Source organism: Grus americana, chromosome 11, assembly GCF_028858705.1.
Source record: "Grus americana isolate bGruAme1 chromosome 11, bGruAme1.mat, whole genome shotgun sequence".
In the NCBI taxonomy this organism is placed as follows: domain Eukaryota; kingdom Metazoa; phylum Chordata; class Aves; order Gruiformes; family Gruidae; genus Grus; species Grus americana.
In genome coordinates, this window is record NC_072862.1 from 1,110,282 (window position 1) to 1,134,064 (window position 23,783).

Sequence of the window (23,783 nt, forward strand, 5' to 3'; positions counted from 1 at the left end):
CTCCTTGGTGCCCTCCTAGGGGCATTTCGGGAGAGGAGCAAGTCCCAGCCCAGCACCCCGAGAAGGTCTGGAGGAATCACTCCCACATCCAGCCCGGGGTTTTGGAGTGTGCAAATGCCTGCGTGGGCTGCACGGGCGTTGTACAACTGGCAGGACAGCGGAGATGGGATCTCTCCTCAGCAATGTTTTTATTGGACATCAGCTTTACCAAAGTAGCGAGCTTTTTAGTTGTAAAACCCATTAAGACTTCTCCTAGAAATGTAAGCAAACCTATAAAAACCCAAAAGCAATCCACTCCTCTCTCCTACCTACCCTGGTTATTTACGCAGTTTTCCAAAATACAGAGTGTTATGTACATTTTTGCTCTCCGAGGCAAACCATATGTTTTACTATTTTTCCTGATAACTTTATTCCAGAGTCGAGCTATGTTCTCCATTAAGCAACACAACTACCAGCCAAACACGCTGTGGATTGTCTTACCAGCTTCTGGGTGAGCCCCGGGGGAGCCCACTCGTATGTGATGGTGTCGAAGGTGGGGTCCTTCCGAGAGACGATGGGGTTGGTAATGATCATGCGGTTCCTTTTGTAAATGCGGATGCCGTCACCTCCTTTCACCCGGGCGGTGAGCGTGGCATACTTGGAGTCTGTCAGCAGGCGCCCAATTTTCCGATCGTCCTCCACGTCTGAGCTCAGGCTGTGATCCTCCTGGCTGCATTTGCATGACTTGCAGATTTTCCTGCGGGTGACAAGCGAGATCATCCTTTTGACACGAGCTGGGTCGCAGGAGGCACACGATCATGCGACAGCTCAGCCACGGAGCATCAGCCTCTTCCAAAGGTCAAATGCAGACCAGGGTTAGGGCATAAGACACAAGGCTCCTGCGGCCTGAGCCGTGCACGGGGATTCAGCACAATTCATCCCGGAGGGATCGGCAGTGGCACGGAGCAGAAAGCTGCAAACCCGAGTGCTGTCCCAAGCAAGAGCAGTCGCAGCAGCGCTGAGAGCGGCTGCCTCTTTCCCTGAACTCTGAGAACCCCTTCAGGGATCACTAAATCTCCCACCCTCACCCGTCTCCAACAGCCGAGTACTAGCCTCGCCTCTTATAAAGCTTTACATGCCATTAAAAAAGTGACCACTAAAAGAGGAATTGATGCCTCAGTATCTATTATTTAAATTATAATAGCTATAAATCACAGACATAAGTCTATAAGACAACTCACTGCTGGCCGGCTTTCCCATCAAATGCTAACAGCAAAAGGACAAACTAACTCTGATGCAACCCCAAGTATTTCAGCAGGATCCTGGAACGAGCATGATTCAAACCAGCCTTTAATCGAGTCAGTTAAAAAATAGTAGTGATTCAACCAAATGAGCATTTTAAAATTTGCATTTCTACGCAGCAAGGTACTGACATGGGGAACCGAAGGCTGCAGGACACGATGCCACACCAGCACCGTGGAGCCCACCTAAGGGTGCCAGCAGCACAGAGCACCCACCTGCAGCCCGCAGCACCCAGCAGGGGCTCTCCAGGCTCACAGAAAAGAGTCTAGTGTTTTGCAAGACAACCTCAGAGGGCATTAATTCTATTCTAATTAATGACATCTGGATAGTTCCCTTCTGTTTCAAAGCCCCCTTTGTTTCTCCCACTCGGGTTTGTAAGCAGCCAGGGCAGCAGCCCACCGCCCTGCCCGGAGCCAAACACGCAGTACTGGTGGGCTCCAACCAGCTACTGATGTGGTGGCTATTTACCTAAATCAGGGTTTTTAACAGGGGAAACTAAAAATAAAGTATTAAACAACAAGACGCATCTGGCACTAAGCAGAGTGTTTCAGCTGTCAGGATGCTCAGGACAGCCAGCAGCAGCAGCCACCACAGTGCTACCAAGCAGGACGCAGCTCCGAGCCCTCGCCAAGGGCTTTGTTTCACTCCACCAGCCCTGCGCCCACGCTTGCCCTCAAGGATGAGGGTGACAGCCAGGCACTTGGCACAACTCCTACCGACAGCACGGGATTATCTTTTCGGTCAGCATTTCCCTGCCTCCAAAGCAAGCACGGACATGTTTGTTTTCGCTAATTCGTTTCCAAACGGTCTGGCAGGCTGGGGAGCCAGCGCGCAGAGGATCCGTGCTCTAGCACGCATGCTGCATGGGGCATTGGGCGGCTCGTGCTGAGCACACTGTGCAGCAGCTTTGGCACCGTGCCCCCCCTCCCGACGTCCCACTGAACAGCACCAACCACGCAGGGCTGTGCCGGGGATGGTCCCGTGGCAGGTGAGACCCTTCTGCAGGCTGGGCCACCGCGGCTTTCTGCTCTTCCCAAGCCACAGCTCGCTGCCAAGACCTGCGCCCAGCCTAGCAGAGAATCTCAACTCCCAGGGAGCAGGCAGCGTTAGCAGAAGCGGAAACCCAACTGCATGATGGCCTCAGCTTGTTTTAAGCACTTGTGGATGCGACTGGCTTAAAAAAAGAGCAGGACCAGGGAGGGAATGGAGAGCAGGGAGCAGAAGCATCTTCTCAGCAGTTGTCCTATCCAGACAGGATGTCCTTGCTGCACCGCCCAGCACCACTCAAGCGCTCTGCAGTTCTCTGCACTCGCAGGCACTGGAGTCTGAATACTGACAGGACAAAGGGACAGTGCTGGGGCCAGGCCCGAGACGTTACCTCCAAGAATGTGGCTCGAAGCCCATGCACATCCCTCTGCAGCGTAAACAAGGCACACCTCTTCCTGACTGCGGCTGGCTCACCGACATCTGGAAAAAGAACAGGACAGCAGAGTTGGAAAGGCTTTTTCCTCAAAGATTATCTGACAATAGAGAACTAATATTGTGCTTTGTCCTTCAGACATTGATTTCTTCAGCCATGCCTTCTGTCCTGTGAAGCCTGAAGCCTCCCAACACCATCTGACCACTGTCCGTGCAGACCTGCTACAGGTTTATGCGGGAACCCTTGGGATGAAGGTTCCCACCTTAATGAGGGAAGATGGCACATCAAATAGTGAACATGCACAGACCAGGCAGCCACCTTACTCTCATGTGCAGAGGCCTCAGGTCTCATTAGAAGATTATTTTGATTCAGCTTATACATTGTATGTGAATCTGTGCAAGTCAAATTTCACGTGGTGAGACATGGAGGTGCATTGCCATGACCTGGTGCTAAATTTGCTTTACTGCAGCTTGGACCTCCTTAGTCTTTCTACAGGGGCTCAAGTGTGTTTTGGGAACGTGGCCTGTTTCCAGGGCTTTACGGGTGGTTTCCACAGCGAACAGGAAGCGCAGCAGGGAAAGGGCTGCGGTTCTGCTGCTCTCTGAAAACAGAAGCCGGTTACATACCTGGGTGCTCGCTGCACAGCCTGTCCTAATAACCTCCCATCAGGAGGGAGACAAGTGCAAAAAACCACAACAGGAGCCAATAACACTGGAAATAGACCTATTTTAGCATCCGCACCATGGATTTATCACACATGGCTTTTTGAACATGAAGAATACAGGAGGGTACAACGGAGACAACAACAACATACCGCAGGAAGCACCAGGGAGAGGTGACACCACAGGACACTGCATTTATCTCAGCCTGGTTGTTTTTACAGGAACTCTGACTCCTGTCCGAAAGGAGTTTGCTCCCTGCAGAAGTGACTTGAGGAAAGGGCAGTCCCAGGACATCCCCCCGCACCAGCCCAGCAGCAGCGCTGGCAGCATCACAGGGGCTTCACCCCATCTCAGCAGATCTGACCCTGCACAGTCAGATTGAACTACGGGGTGGTCGGCCACCTCTGCAAAGACCGAGTACTTTTGAGTCTCCAGAAGCATTAGGAAGTGTCAGTCTCTTGCAATTTTCTGACCGCTCTGGGCCTCGCAGGCTGCATTTTCCATTAAGGTGTAACACATATGGGTCTCATCCCACCATGCCCTTTTTGGCACTTGCTCCTATTCATCAAGTTTTTGTAGAAGATCTTTAATCCCTCTCAAAATAGAAACTTGTTCTAGGCATTGGCTATTCATTTTGTGTACACATTTAAGCCCATCGGCAGAATGGTTGAGGCTGTGGAGGTTTCTACTGCCGGAGAAGGGTGTTGCCTGCCTATGCAGTATTAATCTAGTCCATGTGTTTCTGTGTTATGATAGTCTTTCATTACAAAATTATATGCTATTAAGTCAGTATTTGTTACACCACCTCCTGCCCCAGCTCCTCTCCCCCCTCGGCAGCCCACAGCCCTCATCCCTTGTCCGTGCACGCTGCTCCCCCTGCCAGCCCCATCCTACTGCCCCAGCAAGGCACAGCCTTGCCCAGCTTCCCATGGGGACAGGCACCGGCCATCCTTCCCAAAACCTATTTTCAAACATAGGGATCAATAGCAGTAAAAGAACAGAGGCTGTTTTTAAAGTGTGCATTTGGGGGAACGTGCTCAGCTCCTTCACTCTGCAGTGCTGCAGGCGGTTAGAACAAACCAATTCCCTTTCGAGGGGGCTGTGCAGGGCCCCCCCACACGTGGCCTGGCACTGCAGGCACCAGCCGGGCTGGCGAGCGGCCCTAAGCTCTGCCCAGCGGTGCTGGGCTCCACAGCTTCGTGCGGATGCTGAGCTGGCAATGATGTTGGCAGCCGCTCCTTCCTCCGGATCCACCCTTCCCGCTTCCAGCGCCAGCTCCCAGGGTCCTCAAAGCTCCTGCACAGACCCAGGGCACCCCCGGGCTCCTCCAGCTTCCAAACTCGTATTCAGCAGCTTTTGAGAGGAAAAGGTTATTTGATGGCTCTCAGTTAGGACAGGCACTGGACTGACTCGGAAAACACAGTGTTGGTGGTAAGGATGAAGCTTTTATGAACAGATGGTTCTAGAAACTTTTAAGGTGGACAAGCCTTTACATGCTTTTTTGCGCAGAACTATTAAGTCTCCATGCGAGGCTGCTCATCCTTGAGAGACACAGCCCAAAGGGCACGAAATGGCCCATCTCGGCAGTCCTGCGGGCAAGGTGAACTATTTCCCTTGTGCCTCAGCTTTCACCTGTAGTTTTCACCTAATTTTTCACCTGCAGTTTTTCCAGATATTTTGAAGTCAGTGAAAAGACCTCTCACCCCAGGAATTCATAAAAACAGTCTTAACATGCACACACACTCCACCCTGCCTCTAATGTCTAGAAAAATAGGACATTTTTGATTCTTCAGCTACATGCCAGCACTCCAGATCAGATAAAGACATTTAAGATTCCAGCACAGACCGCTTACAATCTTGCCAGCTCTGGAACCCTGTGCTAGATACCCAACAACTGGTGGGGTTTTTGAACTGACTCTGATCTTAATGAGTCAGACAGAAGCTGAGTATAGGCAAGGGACTATGAATGGCTGTTTATTTAAAATACAAACATCTGGATTAAATAAACTCATTTGGAAAAGTTTCATTACATACAAGGGGAGAAGCAAAGGGAAAGTGTTGTCAGTAGCAAGAACCAGTATGTGAACCCCAAAACAACCCGACACTTCAGAGCCCAGGTGTCAGTGCACAACTCGCAGCCATTCGGGGTGACCACCAGCCTGTGACACACACCCCCCCCCCCAATAGCTGAACCCAGCATTTCACTCTGGTACTTCAGTGTTAACAAGCCCCTTGCTTGGTAATTTATCCAACTTGATAATTTATTCTACTTATCCAAACATGATTTCTGCTTCACATCCCAGGTCCAAGTTTAATTGAGGTGAACTGCTCTTTACTCAAAGCCCATGGAGTACCTACTGACCAGTACTCTCCAGAACACCCTCATATCTGCTCTCCAGAGCGGGCTGGCACTACCCATCACCCCAGTTAGCTGGAGGATCCATGTCCAGGCTGCTGGATCCATTTTAGACACTACCCAACTCCAAATGCTGCCACATGATGGCTTGGGCCAGGCTGTCCATTGCCAAGGGCAGGGCAAGCATCCCGAAGCCTACCTGCTGCCAGAGCTGGGATCACACCACCGTGGGCTGAACGGCCAGCTCAGATGGACGGACAATCCAATGAGTGCTTCCGACCCAAGGGGCACCCTGTGGCCAGGCCGTCCCTGTAAGGCTCACTGGACCAGCCCAAGCAAGGCAGGCTGCTCCTCTCCATCTGCTGACCTGGCACCTCTGCCAGCACCCCAGGAGCTGCCACTGGTGTCTCAGTTACACATTTACTCAGCCCAAATACAGTAAACCAGATCACATTTAATACAGCAAAGTCTCAGCTCTTACCTTAAACTACCATTATTGTTTCACTTGAACAAACCCGTTGGCATCAACAGGCAATCCTTGCCTTTGGGTTATACAAAGGCTGAGGATCCATTTCCTTAAGACAAAACTACGGGAGCTCTAGCCGTTATTTTTGGCCACATACAGGTTCAGACGTGTGCTGTAAAACTAGCCAGCAGCCCTCCCATTTGCGCGCTGCTCTAGCCAAGACCAGACCACATGCCCTGGTGACCAGGAGCTCCAAGTCTCCTTGGGACCTCTTGTTTGCAGGTGTCAGTAGCATAAGGCTCCTCACCATGCAAGCCAGCTGTGAGTCTGGAGCTATAGGAAAACATGAAAAATTGAGAGGCTCTTCAAGGCAACACATAGCTCCTGAGATGGCTCAGGTTTCTCTGCCCTTGGAGGTGTAGGTCTCCAGCAGCAGGGGAAGGTGCTGAGATGGCAGCTCATCCCACCCACTGCCCATGGGGCAGCTCAGGTGGCCCCATGAAGTCTCGGGGACATCCCTGTGGCACAGGCAGACCTTGCCAGGGCAGCAGGAGCAGCCTGAGCCCCCTCCACAGAGGGACAGGGCACTCACCCACCAACTGCTGCATTGCCTTGCAAGCTCAGACCCCTTGGGCAGCATCTTCTCCTGACAAGTCAAAGCACAGCCACATCTATTTGGAAGACAGCGTTATTCCTCGCTCCCTCAGAAGTGGAGGGAGGTTTCAGCCACTCATTTCCATCTCTGTGCACTGGCCAAACATAACAGGCACCGCTGCCTGTTTTTTGGGCTGCCTGGTCAGCAGGACTTCCTGCCCAGATATGGAGCTTCTCCTCACAGCTCTGTTCCAGCTCCTCAAATATGCATAAAAGGAGATTTCTTTAAAGAAAAGACACACAAGACACTGCAAAAAAAAAAAACAAACCCAGTAAGATAATGTGAAACAAATGCTCCTCAACTATCTTAGACTCCACCTATGCCCAAGCCCATTTGGGAGCAGCAGTGTTAAGCAAGGTAATACTAAAGTTTAAGATAGAGTTTGAAGACATTTGTAATGCCTTTAAAAAAAGGCCTGTGTCAACAAACTGCTTGGAAGAAAAGCAAATTCTGCTCACCATGACTAGATATACAGTACATTTTAAGATTTCTGTTTTGGCTTTTTGTGTCTTATAGCATTCTTGCTATTAAAAGAGAAAGCAAGTCAGTGCAGAGGAAATTCTTAGGTAGTGAAATGACAGGAAACTGAGGCCATTCTACCCACAAAAACATCTCTGAACAATCTCAGAAATATGCCAGTAATACCATGGTTCACTACTATGCTGGCCAAAGGCAGGGCCATCCTAGAAACTGGTAAGTTTACTCAATGGTTGGAAAATAGAGTGATAATAATGACAAGTGACAAGGAAAAATCCAAACATGGCTCCATCTTGGGTTAGAGTTTGAGGACTCCTTTGGAAAGCAGCACTGAGCTTCCAAGGCAGGTCTGCCTAGATGGACCCCTAAGTTAGAAGCGATGACCAGGTCAGTGTCCAGCTCCACCAGCCTGCTCCATTTGCAGCTCAGCTGAGACGCCAGAAGGCTTTTTCCAGAGGCGTATCATCATCCTCTGACCAGCCCAGCACACCTTGGCAATGACCCTTTGCCAAAGGGTCTACTGAAGCTGGTTTGACAGTTGAGTTTGATGTGAGGGAACAGCCCCCAATGGCGCATGGAGAAAACACATCCACATGACTTAAATCCTTCCAAGTGTAAGCTTCTTTCCACTCTCCTCACCACCAGTCCGGTGCCAGAGATGTAGTACATCCAAGATGAAACTACAGACTAAACATAGGTAAGTGCTTCCCAGTGAAGGCTCCTCTGGAAACAACCAGGCTAATGGGCCAAACTTCTAGACCACAAGTGTGCTGAACTCAGACCTGGAGTGCTCAGACACTTGCTGTCATAAGCACAGGCCCTCAGAAACATCTCCTACCTTCCGGGGTTGCATTTACACAGGTCCTTTCCTCTTAGGTATAAGTGGATATATATGGACAGAGCCCCATTAGCTGTCATGGTTTTGTGGTCTCCCCACATCCAGTCTAAGCCTGTGGCAATGAGCAGCTCACTGCCAAAAGCAGCAGCATGGCTGCTGAGATCCTCCCGCAGACAGTGATGAGCACTGATGAGTACAGTAAGGACGAGTGCCTTGGGATGTATTTAACATCTTTGTACAGCCACAGAGGGTGGCGTGGCTCCAGGGATGCTCATTCCATGAGACCCCATTGGTTTATGGAATAGTGAGTAGAAGAAACTTAATATGATTTTTTTTTTAAAGAGCTTACAAGGCAGCCAGTTAGGGAAAGCTAACATCCTAACATCCTCTGCCAATAGCTGCTTTTGCTCTGAGGTTGGTTTATCTCAGGTCATTGCAGAATTGGGAAGTCCCACTGAATATCTGTAACAGATTAATCCACCAAGTGCCACAGGAACCCGTAACAATGTTCTGCTTTCCTTTAAGGACTTCAATGACTGATACACAAGGGAAATGGAGCAGAGTAGCAGCAGACCAACATCTAATGGAGCACGTGCCTCAGGCTGTTTCACCGCCTGCAGCCTGGTCCCCCCAGGCAGAGGCACCCACCTTTGCTGAAGAATTTGCTGCTGACACTGCTTCAGGGAAATGCAGTCGTGAGTCTGGCACTTGCTTTCTGGTGATGCTTAGTTTTCTCTCCTGGCTATTGGACTGCTTCTTACACCATCTTTCTTTGGCCATGCACAAGGCACAGGGTCAAGACAGACTTGATAAATCAGTTTTGACCTCCAGCAGAAGCAGGCTACATCTCATGAGACCACAGCACAGACCGGGGACTTGGTTAAGTGCCAAACAAGGTGGAAACAGAAAAGCAGAGCCAGCTCCAGCTGCTAAGTCAGTCACTGTAACAACAGGATGCTAGCTGAAGGAGATCCTTATCTGACCAGGGATGCTAAGACCATACTCCCTTGGGAGACCTTTAGTTCTCTTTTCTCCTGCAGATCCACAGGGACCTTGATCTAATCCCAAAAAGAGTTTTAATAGTGCTGCCAATGGGAACCAAACACCCCGAAAAGCCCAGGTATCTCCTAAGCAGGACAGTTTCACCATTGGTGGTACATACACCACATACCACAAGAAAACACAGGGCAGCTTCAGCCAGCAGCACTGGCCACCACACCACTGCTGGGGCAATGGACCCACAGGGTCATGAGCCCAGCTGGCAGATTAATCTGGAGTTGCATCCTCAGAGGATCTTGGGCCTGAAATAAGGTTCAAAAACTCAAAGCTCCCACAAAACCCTCCTGCAAGAGCTAGTTACATGCACAGTGATGGGGCACAAGGCAGGACACCGCTTGCTCTGACTTACTGTGCTCGATGCCGGCAGAGAGCTCAAGTACCATCAGAGCAGACTCAGGAGCAGTCTGAGGGGTAACCCCAGGAGCATTACTTCTCCTGGCACTGCTGCACAAGTCACCCGCTGCTCTCCAGCTCTGGAAGGGCTTTCGGGACCAGCTGCTGCAGCTCCAGAAGGCTCTGGCGAAGCAGGTCCCTCCTGCCTCTGCAAAGAGGTTTCTGGATCCTGAAAACACTTATTGCACAACACCTTATTTGGAGACTAAAAACGGCGATGGAGACACGTAACTACCTCAAGTATGTTTTCTCCTCCTTTTTAGGAAGGGAAGAGGAAAAGCTGGTTTCCAAAAAGTTACTACAACTTCACAACAGCCCTTCAGAGCCGAGGTCCTCGTTTCACCTCTCCTCACGGTCAGACCTTTCCCCAGCAAGTTCAGAGGCTGCACAGAAGGGTTTATATTGAAGACCCTCATGCAGTCTCAGCATTTAATACCCTGCCCCAGTAAATCATTGCCAGGGCAGAAGAGAGCTTAAGAGAAGCAGAGGGACCACACGAACACTTTGGGTGGGGTTCCTCCAGCTGCAATGAGTTGTGGAGATTAACAACTCCAACTCTGAGAAAGTCCTTTGAACAAAGAAAAAGGGAAAAGTCATATGATATTCACAGGGGTGGGACCAGTCTGCTCAATGCATCCTTGAGTTCAGGGATATGGATGGATAGCAATTCATTTGTCATCATTATTTGACTATAATAGAGCTAAACTTGCATAACAGGGAGCTAACTCAAACTTCCTTAAGGATTTCCAATAACTGGAGGGTGTAAGTGTTTACATCTAACAGAAGAGGTATCTATCACAGAGAGGGGAATGCTGCGAGCTCTGGAAAAGTACACCACCATAAGTTAAAGCCAAGAAGTATTTACATGGGCTGCGGGAGAAAAGTCAGCCAAGCCCAACAGCAAAATATTAACACATCCAAGGGGCTATGTTTTAGTTAAAAGCAGGAATAAAGCCAGACTCAGGACATACAAAAAAGCCTTTTTGGTTGCCTTTTCCTTCCTACCGTGGGTCCAGCAGGGCAGATTTACCATTATGGCCTTCTTACAACCCTGTGTTGCACCCAACTGTCCCTTCTCAGCATACCCGCAGTTGCCTCTCCTCCAGGAAGGGGGGGCCACCCAGCAGCACCTCTGACCAGAGCTAGGAACTTCTGAACTCCTCCCTCTTAAAAGTACCAGCAGCACATACAAAAATCAGCTACTGGCCAAGCAAAGCTCCTTCTGGCATGCCCAGGGACACGGTGGCGCAAGCCTCCCCGGCACAAAGCGCTGGCAAGCCCACCTGCTGCCAGATGACCTGTGCTGGTCATCCAAAAGAGCCCCCAGCCCCATGGAGACCCCGTGCTGAAGGGGGGCTGTGCCCTGGCTGCACCCAGAGCATCCTGCAGAGCATCCACTGGGGCTGCAAGGTCCAGTACTTGGGTCAGAGACTCCCACAAGTCCACAGGACACCAGCTGCAGGGACAGAGCCATCACAGAGACCGAGCCTGGGGTCTTAATGGTGTTTGAGATTGCCTTAAATTTAAGGCAAGGCAGGACACTTGTGTTAGCAATGGAACAGATCCTCTGCTGCTCCCCTCAATTTGTGTAGTAACTAGAACTACTCATTTCTGAGCCCATGCTGTTTTGTACGCTATTGGGAGTCCTGAAGGTATCAGTGTTTCAAATAGCTACATATAATAAAGGCAGTGCCTAGGTAATATTCACTCTGTACTAAGAAACCCCCGTCAAACAGTCTCACTCCTATTTTAATTTTCTAATTCAAGCTGAAAAGCAGATGCTCTAGAAGAAATAAGATTCTCAGTTATCTAGTCAAATTACCGAGATTGTTTTTCCCTTCAGTGGTTCCTATGCTGGCAAAAGGTTCACATCAACCTGAACTCACGGGTGATGGCTTGAATGAGGCCATTATATTTTAATCATTCAACTAGCTTTTGTATATACATTTAAATGCAAGGGAGTTCTGCCAACACTCCCTAGGGTATCAGTGTGTCACCACCTGCATCTCAGCACAGCTGAGGGCTCAGCTACCCACCACAGCTCCACACTCACAAGGTGCAACTGAAGTGCAAGTAAAAAAATATAATTTTTGGTGTAACCTAAACAATAGTCCAGAGTTTCAGGCCAACACCAAAGGCACTGAAAACTTGGCCTGAACATCCCAGTAGGAAAGGCTGTATGTGTCTGAAAAACCACAGCTTTGTCTAGCTATTTAAACAAGTAATTCCATTTAATCCTAAAATACTGCATTAAGGTGCTTTTACCATGCAGAAGAGCCCCAGTCAACCCTTTCCTGGGTGGCAGAGGTCCCCTTTCAAGAGCTTGGCCTCAAGCACCTTAATTCATGGTTTGGATGGGCAATCTGACTGACTCAGCACTTCCCCAGACAGGTTTCCCACCTTGGAAAACTTCAATGAATTCCTTGAAGAAGGGGATCACCTGCTTCTCATTAAGCCTGCCTCAAACTTTTTTGGGAAAACTACCCCAAAAGACATCATGGGAGAGCTCAAAAGTTCCAAAAAAGCTCTTTTGTGGAGTTGTTCCTCAGGATCCAGTGCTGGGCATGGCCTGGGGCAAGCAGTGCTGCAGCCCAAGAGGAGCAGCCGCTGATCCCACACCAAGCGTGGCAGAGACTAGAGATGCAGATGACTCGACCTCCGCTTGCTGCGGGTACCAGTGTGGGAGCCAACACCGCCCCAGACTTCTGCTTGGGAGGGCACAACCCCACTTAACTCATCTGAAACACACACTGTAAGGACAACCGAGATACCGAGGGAACCCAAACAAGCCCTGGGTGATACGACATACCAAGTCACAGCTGGAGTTCAGTCTGAGTCACCTCGGGGTTTGTTTTGGCTCATCCTCCCTTCTGGAACAGATACTCCACACATCTCACATGCAAGATCTGCTCTGCCGTTCATTAAGGAAGATGTTTGCTGCTTCTGCTTATCGAGCAGAGCCAAGGTATGACGTCTGTCTGACACGTGTCAGCTCTGCTCTCAGCCTGTGCAATGAGGATGGGGAAGTCAAAGCTTTGGACCAGTTGAGGCACAACAAGCCCTGCCCCAGGGGTGCTCCTGGGCATGGAGATTGCTCTTTCACTGCGTCGGCACTACGGACACACCAGAGGAGCCACAGCAGAACTGACACGCCTGAAACACCCTGACCTTCTCCAACAGTTTTACATACTGGGCATCACACTGGGTTTTTCCTTCCTGCTGATGACCAAACATCCTCCTGGACTCTACCTGCTGTCCGGTGAGGTCCAACTCCCAGCGTGCCCAGGAGCCAGCTCCCAGCGCTGGCACAGGCACTGTCCAACCAGGCGCGAGGGCTTTCCTGCCGAGGGGGACCTCAGGGCTGCGCAAGCTTCGGGGGTTTTAGAAGGGACTCCTTGAGTGTCTGCAAGTGGCATAAGTCTGTGCAAAGGCAAACAACTACTGTTAGACATGCATTAATAGACACACTTGCTACTGTAATTTTGACTGAACAGCAACGGATTGTTTTGTTTGCTTCTCATTTTCATAGACAGAAAACATCTATTGTAATAGTGACCTGAAAGCAATTTGTTTCCCTGCCAGATTCTGAGCAAGCACAATTACCCAAATTATCACACTCACAGGAAAAGAAAAAAAAATCACTCAAAGATTGTCTTTTATCTCAAATTCTCTCTATAGGATTTAAGCCATCAGGGAATGAGCTGGTATCATCTGGAATACTGGGACCACTTACTGATACTACACTTTGCAGAGTAAGAAGTTTGTTGCCTTTTATTTTAGCAACATCAAGACCTGGGAAAGGCACCGATATCTGAGAGAACTATTTCAACAGAGCTGCCAGATCTCAACCTACAGAATGACAGAGATACAGCAGAACCAGAGCCTCTGCAAACATCTCACTCTTCCAAGAGCACATAGTTGGCAGCATTCCTTTCTCCACTAACAATGTGTGAATTAATGATAAGAGAAGGGCAAACTTTGGAAAATAAGACGAATAGATTTTTCCACAAGCAAGACAGTGCTTCAGACACTTGGTCTTAATTATAAACCCAAACCAAGCTGCAAGTAGGTCTATGGAATGGGAGGAACCCACCCAAATTTAATCAAACAGCAGCCATACCTGAGCACTCTGGAACTCAGTAAGCGTCTCGTGGTAACCATCAGTTTCTTCACTGAGCTTTGTCCTTCCCTCCTCCAGCACGAGGAGAAGGTGCTCAGCTACCATCAGGAGGGGGGTCCCTCGGTGCACAGACACAGCACACTGCAGGAGCTGCTTCCATCAAATTTCTGTACACCACCACTGATTTAATCCTCCTACGTATCTTCTCAGCTCTACTGTTTGCACTGCATAGCTGAGGAGATCGAGACAAGAAAGCTGAAGAGGTGCCCAAGGGCACAAAGGCATCTCACCAGAGCAGACAAGGGCAGAGGCATGCTCATGCCACCCGTCCTGTACCTCACTGCATCGGCTCCAAGCTTTCCACAGGATCTGGCCACTATCACAAACCCCTCCGAAATCTCAAGAGGCCCATCCAGCTGCACAAGAGTGCAAAAAACCTGGCGTGGGCAGGTATGTTTAAGAGGAAAGGCTCAGGAAATCAGCAGCCCTCCGACAGCTATGGAGCTGTCACACCAGGACTGTGCTCCCACCCCAGATGTCCGGACCCCGGACAGGCACTTGAGCCAGGAGACCCCGCTCGGTTCCTGCACCCTGGTGCTCTGGATGAAGACGTGGGGCTGACGGGAGCCGCTGGCTGTCCTCGGCAGGCTCCCTGCTGTACCTGGCACTGGGGCATGTGCTTTGGTAGTCCAGGCAGACTTGGCAGCACAGGTGATAGGAACACAGGATTTATTTTTTTTTTTTGCCTGGAGCTTCATCATCTTGACACAAGTTACTCTTATAGAGAGGGAAAATAAAGTGAGATGTTTGAGTGACATGTTTCCAGGTCTTCAGAAAGAGCAAAGGAAGCAGTCCAAGTTAGTTTTGTGGCTGGTGACACCCTGAACCCTAACGCAGAAGCTGAAGGGCTGTGCCTCAGGTACTGGTAGGGCATGTGCAACCAGCCACCATGCTCTTGGGTAAGTTTGCTCTCCTCGCTTCCTCTGAGGACAGGAGATTTTTCACCCGATGAAAAGTTCCTTCCCAATGAAATGCTATCTGGAATAATTTGCTAAAGACTGTGTAAAAGCTAATCCTGACAGAATTTAGCCCTTTGAGTAGGTAAGGCAATGAACCCCCAGCACTTAGAGCTTCCAACAGACACATACAACTGTGCTAGAAATTAATAACGCTATTGGCACAGCAGTTTGTGCACTACGGCCACCAGCTGCTTTAGCACTTCAGTGCTTCTCACAGCACAAGCACAGTTACTTTCCTAGAAGTGTGTATTTTTGCATGTCCAACAGACACAGCTAACAGCATCCACAATTAAGTACTAGCAGAAAAAACCTTTTTTATCTGCCTTATTTCCTACTACTCAGCCATCCTCCCCCATTTCCCTAGTATTTGCACTGTTTGACTCAAGCGAGCCAGCCAGCACACTCCTGTTCACCACTGCCTGTTTTAATCGACTGGGATCACCCAGCCCCTCGGGACGAGGGGAACAGGCTTTCCTCTCCCTTGCCTCTGATCCGTTCAGGAGAGCCATTCCTGAACAGGTTTGAGATAACAGCACCCGGCGAGATAAACCTTAACAGTTTACAATGCCTCACCTGTCAGCAGCTAAGTGAAAGCTCCTATTTGTTTCAGTTGCATCAACCGCTTTTAACACACTTTGCACTCGACTCGGGAAAGCGCGCACAGCGACGCGCAGGGGGTGCAAAGCCAGCGTGCCCAGCATGAGGAAAGTCCCGCACTGCGGAGGGAAGGAACCGCTCTGGGGCAGTTTGGTAACTGGGGTGATGGAGTCGGGGGGTTCGGAGTAGGCAAGGTGGTACAAGTGTGAGGAATCAGGCTGGACACCAGCATTACAAAACTCTTGCTCTTCCAAACATTGCAAATAGCTGCCCTGAAATCTTTCCCTTTCTCTGAGCCCCATCTTTAAATGGAGAAGTAGTTTCAAGCTAGGACATCTGAATACCTCTTTTCCTGAATGGCTGAAATACAATATTTCCTTTTTTAAAAAAAGGAGAAAAAACCCTCAGCCTAAACAAACAGTCCAGACACTGCCTCCCTGCAGGACAAGAGGGATTTTGTAACTTGTACATTGTATTTTATGGGGCTCGATTTAGCTCTGAGTCCAAGTCCCAAAATAAGCTCTTAACCTATGTGCTGCTTTATGATTTCATATCTATAAATACTTGTTCAGAGCTAAGCAGGTTTCTGCATTAAGAGCAACATCTGTTTCCCCATGACAGCTGCAGCAGCGCTTCCTCCCCTGGGCTCCAACACAAGGACGCTGTTCTTGGAGCAGGGGTTTTGGTCCCACAAGTACACACCACCCTCCAAACGGGGCACACGGGGTGACAGCCATCTCCTCCGGCCACGAGCCATGTGGAACCGGTCACCACCACAGGGACCAAACCCCTCGCTCAGCAAGAGGAGGCTTCAGAGGAGGTACCAGCTTCTCACAATGAAGCTCTGAGCCTCTGCTAACAGAGACTGTAACCAGAAACAGCGAACACAAAAGCCTGCGAGGGATAAATAACTTCCAGTGGTCTAATTGTTAAAAAGTACGAGGCCCAACTTCAAGAGCAGAGGTGCAATCGCTTGTACAGTCACTGACAGCATTTACACAAACGAGCACTGCGGCGCACTGAAAGGACTCCTGCGATGGCTTTGCGGGCTCTCACAGCTGTTACAGCGTTTGCCATCTTTATCACCGCACACCCAAATTGCCTGAAAGTGGTTTTGGACAGAACAGAGCTCTCGGATGCGTCCTGCAGAAAACTACTCCTGGGCACAGCCCTGTTATTTGGGAGCTGAGCATCCCTCCCCACGAAGCCACCCACCGTGCTGAGGGACATGGCCATGGACTGAGCCCGAGCATCCCGCACACCTCCATCGGGCTCAGGAAAAGTGAATGAAAAAGCTGAATCGCCAGTGTATTCAAGTTCTTTAAAAAGCTCTAAATTTCCAAACTTTACAAAAGGCAAATTCCCAACCCATGTACACCTACAGCTATGTGCGTTGGAGTCTTCACGTGTGCAGATACATTGGTGAAGGGAGGCTTCTGCCTCTGAGACAGAGTCACCCAGACCCCTGCATACACCGGGCTGATTTATCACTGCAGCAGCAGCAGCGCCTTTTTCCTGCCTGCTTTGGATATTTGCAAAGATCCATGCTAAACAACTGAAGAAAACTGAAGAAAAAGTTAAGAACCAAAATTTGTATTAACAGAGTAAACTTTACCTTGGCTTTGAACAGTGCTTTCAGCTTAGTGGGTTATTTTCTTCTCCTGACAAAAATGGACTGAATTTAGTGAGAACAGTACACAAATCCTGCAGCCTGCGCAGTCCAGCTGAACCAGCTCCAGTAACACACGAAATGCCAGCCATCACGCTTTATCTTTGTTTTGAGTTTTAACTCTCCATTTAGAATTTAATCTAAACAACCCATTCGCCAAGCAGAATGCCATCCCACTCATGCTGTTTTAATTTCCTCAGAAAGAATCCCATAATACACTAGGCAAGACATCAACAATAATTAAACCCAGCAGTGATTGAAAATCAAATTTTCAGGCCCTTGCAACAAGCCCTAATGAGTTCCAGACTTGCCTTCCCCGACTTGCTCAAACTGGTTGTGCAACACTGCCAAGCCAAATTAAAATTTGACAGGATTCCACCCCATGCCCAGAAAAAGTGCCCTTCTCCTGATTCAAGAAATTAAACAACCGTCTACTGTGAAGACACCCATTTGTCTTTGCACATAGATTATTCAGACAGTGATCCAAGGTCTGCATTTTTTTTTCTTGTTTTTATTATGTCATTTCATATCCCCTTTGAAGTGCAAACTAGCTGGGACTCTTCCTTTTATATACTGCCCTGCCTGGTTCCAGCTCAGGTGACAGAGGACAGGCAGCTTCTCCGACGATTTACCCCAACACAGCATCACGCCTCCCTCGCTGCACAGGGGTGTTAGCTCAGCACTGCCTGCCAGGAGCAGATCTACGCCCTCCCACCGCAGACAGCTTGGGCTATTCCCTTCAGATTTAAGTGACATTAAAGATGGCATCTTGTCCTTTGCCCTTCCACCAACAGGAGCTAAGTGTCCAGCCGCACATTTCGGAAAGGCTCTGATGGTTTTTGCCTTCATGAGTCTTTCGGGTGCCCCGACGCACTGCTGCGCAGCCTCACTGCTCCGTCTCCCATGCGCGATGCTCGGGAAGCTCCTGGGAGATGGTCTGGTGCAGAGATGGCTTTGCTGGGGTGCACCGCTGCCCCACGGCACAGGCTTGCTCAGCCCTCCTGGCCACCCACGTCTAGCCCTGCTCCCCCTGCCAGGGACCCCCAGCCTGGGGCTGCTCTGGACAAGGCAGGAGTTGAGCTTCTGACACAAACAGCGACCGCAGCCCAGCAAACAGCAGCCCAGAGCTACAGCTGTCCGTGAAAAAGAGTCAGACCGATCCTCCCCAGTATGAGCTTCCCAAGGGCCTCCGACCAGCACCCAAAAGGTGCCCTCCCCACAGACGTTGCAGCGACCAGAATCCTACGGACATGCCCGAGGGTTATCAGCGACAGGGACCCGCTGGCAGAGGACACGTTGTTGAGGGTGACACCAGGAGACCTTCACAGCCGGTCCTCGCCAAGCCCTGGCCAGCCCCACGCCTGCAGGGACAGAGCCACCCCCCCGCCGCACGGGCAGCCTGCCCTCCCCGGCAAGCGCGGGCAGGGGCCCTGGGCAGGCAGCCACGGGGGCAGCAGAGCTGGCAGGAGGAGGGGGGGAGAGGAGGAGGAGGAGGAACGCCTCACTCCCACCCAAAAAATCAGGTATTTCAGGCAGGACAGAGCAGGAACATCACGCTGCAGAGGGTGCCCCGGCCACCCAGACAGTAACCTCCGCTGGAAACACCAACATTTGCCCAGGGCAACGCACAAGGAACACCCAGTTTTCCACAAAATCCAGCCAATAGTTTTCCTTGGGATCCCGCAGTGGCACAGTTCAAACCCAGCGGGATAGAGGGAGCTGCTCGAAGGCAGAGACGGGCCCACCCGTCCGTCCTGAGAGCCGGGGGGGATCTCCAAGGACAGCAGCAGCCAGAAACTTCTCACAGAAGGCCCTGGCAAAAGGCACCGTGCCCCCCCAGGAAGGTCCGGAGGGGGCCCTGCACCCAGCAGAGCTGGGGGGGTCCCGGTCCCAGGGCACAGCGCTCGGCACTGCCCGGTCAGGGCCATGGGGCATCAGGAGATGGGGTTACCACAGTGTGGAAACCGAGAAGCCGAGTTAAACATTAAGTGTTAACTCATCTCCTAATTATGCAATGACAAAGGTACAGCGAGTAAGGTCATAAGAGCAGCTGCTCCCTGACAAGCCGTTCCACACATTTTTTTATTTAGCAATTAAAATCCCTTCCATTCAGCTTAACACCATGCCAAAAAGGCATTTCAGTTATTCTGGTTCTTTTGCTCATCAAAGGACACTGTGGCAGCGATCCGGGATTTCCTGGGGAAAGCGAAGCCCTCGCCAGCCGGCGCACGAGGCACCAACGCTTCCCAGAAGGTCTGAGAGGAGACGAGCGGCTCCCCAGGGACACGGGCTCAGAGCAGCCGTGGGCAGAGTCCGGTGCAAGCTCATTTAGACAACAAAGAGTCACTTCTCCAGCAAAAGCTTTGCTGCTGTGGATTTCTTGTATGGAAATAAGGATAACCCAGAGGGATCATCGGACGCTGTGGCTGGGCAGACCCGGCTCACGCGCGTGTGCGGCCAAAACACACAGCTAGGTCTGCCCCATCAAATACAGGGAAAGTTGAAGTACTGCAGTGACTACTTCTGTCCACTCTTAGCCCTGAGCAGTTCATAACTCACACAATGCTCATGCTCTGGGACATTCCTTCTCTTCACATCTGCTGCTGCAGCTCCTCACCCAAAACCAGCACCCACCAGGTGCTGAGCATCGCTCTGGGGGAGCCCAGCGAGTTTTGAATCAGGGCACATAAATACAAGGGAAGGAACAAATGGAGCAAACTGCCACCGTGACCCCCGGGCTGGACGAGCGTTCATCACTCGGACCCAAGGGGGCTCAGCACCCCTCCGAACCGGTGAAATGCTTGAGCGAGGTGAGCAGCATGCGGGCACAGGCTCCCAGGGGCCGGCTACCAGCACCCCCAGGCTGGGGGTCCGCACCCGCACCCCGGCCCCCACCCACAGGGGCAGAGTGGATACCGTGCGGAGGGGAAAAAAAATAAAAATTTACAGCCGCGCCGGTGACCGCGGTTCCCAGGTGCGCGCCCGCGCCCCTCCGCACCCAGCCCAGCGCCGCTCCCCGGTACCGCGCAGCCCTACCGCCGGGCTCCCCAGAGCGGGGGAAAAGGGGGGGGGGTAAGAAAAGGGGGGAAAAGCACCCCGAGAGCACCCCGGTCGGTCTGTCCGTCCCGCCGGCGCGGACCCACCTTCTGCACGCCGGGCCCCAGCTCCATCCCGCGCCGCACCCGCCGCTCACCCAGGGCGCGCCGCCCGACCGGCGCCTTTCATTGGCGACCGCGGCAGCCCCCGAGCCTCCTTCAACCAATCCGACGCCGGTAACGAACTTTTCTGTCCAATGGCGTGAGGTCGGAGGGTGAGGGGGCGGTGCGCGCTAGTTAAGGCGCGCACGTGTGCGCGGGTGCGGTGCTCAGCGCGGGGCGGGGCGGGGCAGGGCGGGGCGGGGCGGAATCGCCCCGCCCCGCCCTGCCCCGCCCCGCCCCGCCCCCCCCCCCCCCGCCGCAGCCCAAAAAGGGGGCGAACCCATCAAAAATAGCGGCGGTGCCGGGGAGGGGGCCCGGGTTGGGGGTGACCCTCTATCCCGGATTGGGACACCCAGCACGGGGCGAAGGATTTGCCGATTCGGGGCAGGAAGGTGGCGGGGCAGTTCATCTCAGGAAAGAGATGTTGGGTGGTTTTAGCAGAAGAGACTGCCCAAAGCCACGTTTCTCTTGTTTCTTCAACGTGTGTTAAGTGTTGAACGACAATCTATTGCCTTTTGGGTTTTTTTAACCGGAATTGGCTGGGTTTTCCTTCCAGCTTCCCGCAAGCATCCCTGCTTTGGGCAGGGGGTCCAGCACAAAGCCCCTCTGTCCGGGTGAGGGGGCTCCATCCACGTGCTCCCCCCCTTTCCGCTGCCCCCCGCCATCCACGCTCCCTTCCCCGTGGTGTCCGAGTGCAGGAAAAACCCACGCTGAGATGACAGACCCCGGGATCCACCTGCCTCCTCGTCCTCTGCGGTCAGAGCGGAGCTACCGGGAGCACGACCACAGCTCGGGACTGAACTGCCTCCTTACTACTGGAATTAATAATAATAATAATAATCCTAAACCCTTGTGTTGGTTTAATGTCTCACATGGTGGTAGGTTCTTCTGAGATTTCTTGCGTAGGTTCCCGCAGAGAAGGGAAGCAGATACCCCGGCTCGTCTTTACCTGCAATCAGTTTCTGAGAGCGCTTCATGATTAATTAGGTCCCTTTTGCTCACCTGCTTCCGCATGTGACCCTGGCAGGATCTATTAGAGCCCACGTGGCGTTTTGTCCCCAGCACCTGGATGTGCTTTTCCGCAGTGAAGGAATACCATTTGCAGCAGCCACGTGCAAAGGAAACGAGTGAACGGCGGCAAAGGCTGGTACCTCGCTGGGAGGAGACCGGGAGCACCGCGCAGGCGCTTTTATTTCCCGTCTCCTGCTCACCACGCTCTTGGCTTCGGTCCTTGTACGGTCCTTCAGGCTGCGGAAGAAGGTAAGGGCTCTCTGCTGCTGCCGGCTACGGGATGTATTGCCGGGGGCCGTGTGGGGAGGGGTAACCCTGCGCAGTGCCTGGGGGGACCCGGGGGCTGAATGCTCCCGTCGTGCCCCCGAATCGCCCAGGGACAGCGAGGACATCATTCCCCAGGCTGGCGAATGCCAGGTGCTCTCCCTCTCCGGCACAGGACGGAGCGGTTGATGCCTCCCAGGATCCGACCCAGGGAGAAGGGATTCTCTCTGTTCAAGAGAAATAATGGGATGGAGCCGCGCAGGTAACACTGGCCAGGGACAGCAAACGGGCCGAAGGCACCAGGGCTGGCGACCCCTCGAGAGCGGGTATGTGTCCTGACACACAGAGAAAATGTCGGATTTTTTTTTTTTTAGAAGAGTTATTTAAACATCCTCCAAAAAATCTGGGTTAAAAAGCAAAGGCAGAAGAGAAATCGTGGAGACATAAAGTCCCTCTGGGGAGGGCGTTTGAACCTGACCTTCCAGAGGCATTTTGGGAGCAGACAGAGGGAACAGCACAGGGATATTGTTTTTCAAACCCGTGCCGTGAAGGGCTTGGCAGCCACAGGAAACGTTTGAAATGGCAACGGGGTGACATGACCTCACTTTCCCAATGCACACATGCACGTGGCACCCTGGGAAATAGGAAAGAACTTAGAAAAGGGATTTCAGGGAGCCACGAGGCATGGGGTGACGGGCCAGGACCCAGCGGGGAGCCGTGGCACTGCCCCGCTGCCGCCCAGCCCCAGGGACGGCTGCCCAGGTCCCCCCCGCTGCTCCTGCGCTCGCCCGGCGCCCAAATTTGCCGTGCTTCGGGTGAGCGTGGAGAGAAAGCGATCTGCTTGTGGGTGGCGAATCCGTGTTGCAGGGAGATGTGACGTGTAAAAGTGCTGGGTTGGGGATTTTTTCATTTCTTGGCTTTAAACGGCAGCTGTAAAGGTACGTGCCGGCAGGCTGCGGTGCCAGGGCAGCGACGGGTGCAGCGAAGGCTTTTCATCAGCGCGGAGGCAGCGCTCGACACAGCGTGCAGCCGGGCTCTGTGATTTCTTAATATTGGGAGATAATACAACCAAGATCAGAATAAGATTTAAAATCATCCTAGATGGTTATATTTACAATAAAATACATCTGGAATTGTTGTAATTAATGATAACACAAATAAATCGTGACAAGCGACAGCTAAGCGTAGCCAGGGCGAGAAGCCGTATCGAGGGCAGGTTATTTCTGACGTTCAGAAACCCCTTGACAAGCACCTGACAGCGGCTGCTCTCAGCGAGGGGAACCTCAGCCAAGCTGGACGGCGACTGGTTTAGTTTCCAGGTTTCCGAAGGATCCAGCCCATCATGAACAACCGCAGACGTCGTCCCCGAGGAGGAGATGTGCTCCAGCACCGCGGCAGGTTGCGAAGCAGAGTGAAGTGCGATCGGGGCAAGGTGAAGGGAAGTTAAAGCCGGCTCCGAGGAGGACCCGACCACTCAAACAGTGCCTCGGGACGGATGCCAGCACCGGTTATCACTGACGGCCTCTGAATAATGAGTCTGCGCTATACTTAGCTCTTTGCTAGGAAGAGACAAAATCATCCTATGACTAAACACAGCTAAATCTCTCCAGTAGTCATTCCCCATAAATTGCCGACAAATGGACGAAGGGGAAAGATGCTCAATTATGAGAAACAGAGATTTCAGCTTCCTGTTGATTCACCGGCAGCATTTATCAGGACAAAACTATCCCCGCAGAGGCATCACCAGACTATTGCTTCCTGAAGTGCACGCGGAGGTCAGCCGAGCTCTGAAGACTGAAGCCTGTACCACTGTACCACAGACAAAAAATAGTTGCTGGCTGGTATAATGGCAGTAAGAGGCTGGCATTAGTAATCGCTTCTTAACCAAGCAGAGCTCCGCGCTTCTTCTGAGAAGATGCTGAAGGTGAAGCCAGGCTTCCCGTCTCCTTTGAGTTCGTCGTTGCTGGTCTGCAAGGTCGGGAGTTTATTGGAGTCACTGAGGACAGGGGAGGAAAAGACGTATTGGGTCATCTGCGGAGGGCTGGCTCTCCTAGTGCACTGCTCTCCGTGATTTAAAACATCGTAAGCAATCCCCATTTCTCAGGTCAGAACCTGTACTTTCTAAGATGGATTTTGCAAGCTCTAACTCAGTTGAGTTTGCAGCTTTATTCCTCATTTATATTCCCGCCACCCGTATTGTTTCGGCCGTGGCTTTGAAGAATGGAGCACGCTGCTCCCCAGCCCTTCTGACTGTTGAATCTGCAGAACGAAGGCCGCATCCTGCCCGCCCTTGCCAAGC

At 51.7% G+C, this 23,783-nt stretch overlaps 1 protein-coding gene across 1 annotated transcript in view; it reads right to left on the reverse strand.

Moving 5' to 3' along the window:
* Positions 1-20,267, reverse strand: part of LMCD1 (LIM and cysteine rich domains 1) — a 33,389-nt gene extending 13,122 nt beyond the window's left edge. Inside the window, exons 1-3 of the mRNA XM_054838335.1 lie at positions 20,156-20,267; positions 2,660-2,748; positions 481-736 (exon numbers count right to left, since the gene is read on the reverse strand). Coding sequence (XP_054694310.1) covers positions 481-736; positions 2,660-2,748; positions 20,156-20,182 — 372 coding nt within the window. The 5' untranslated portion in view covers positions 20,183-20,267. The remainder of the gene's footprint in view (positions 1-480; positions 737-2,659; positions 2,749-20,155) is intronic.
* Positions 20,268-23,783: the final 3,516 nt, after the last annotated feature.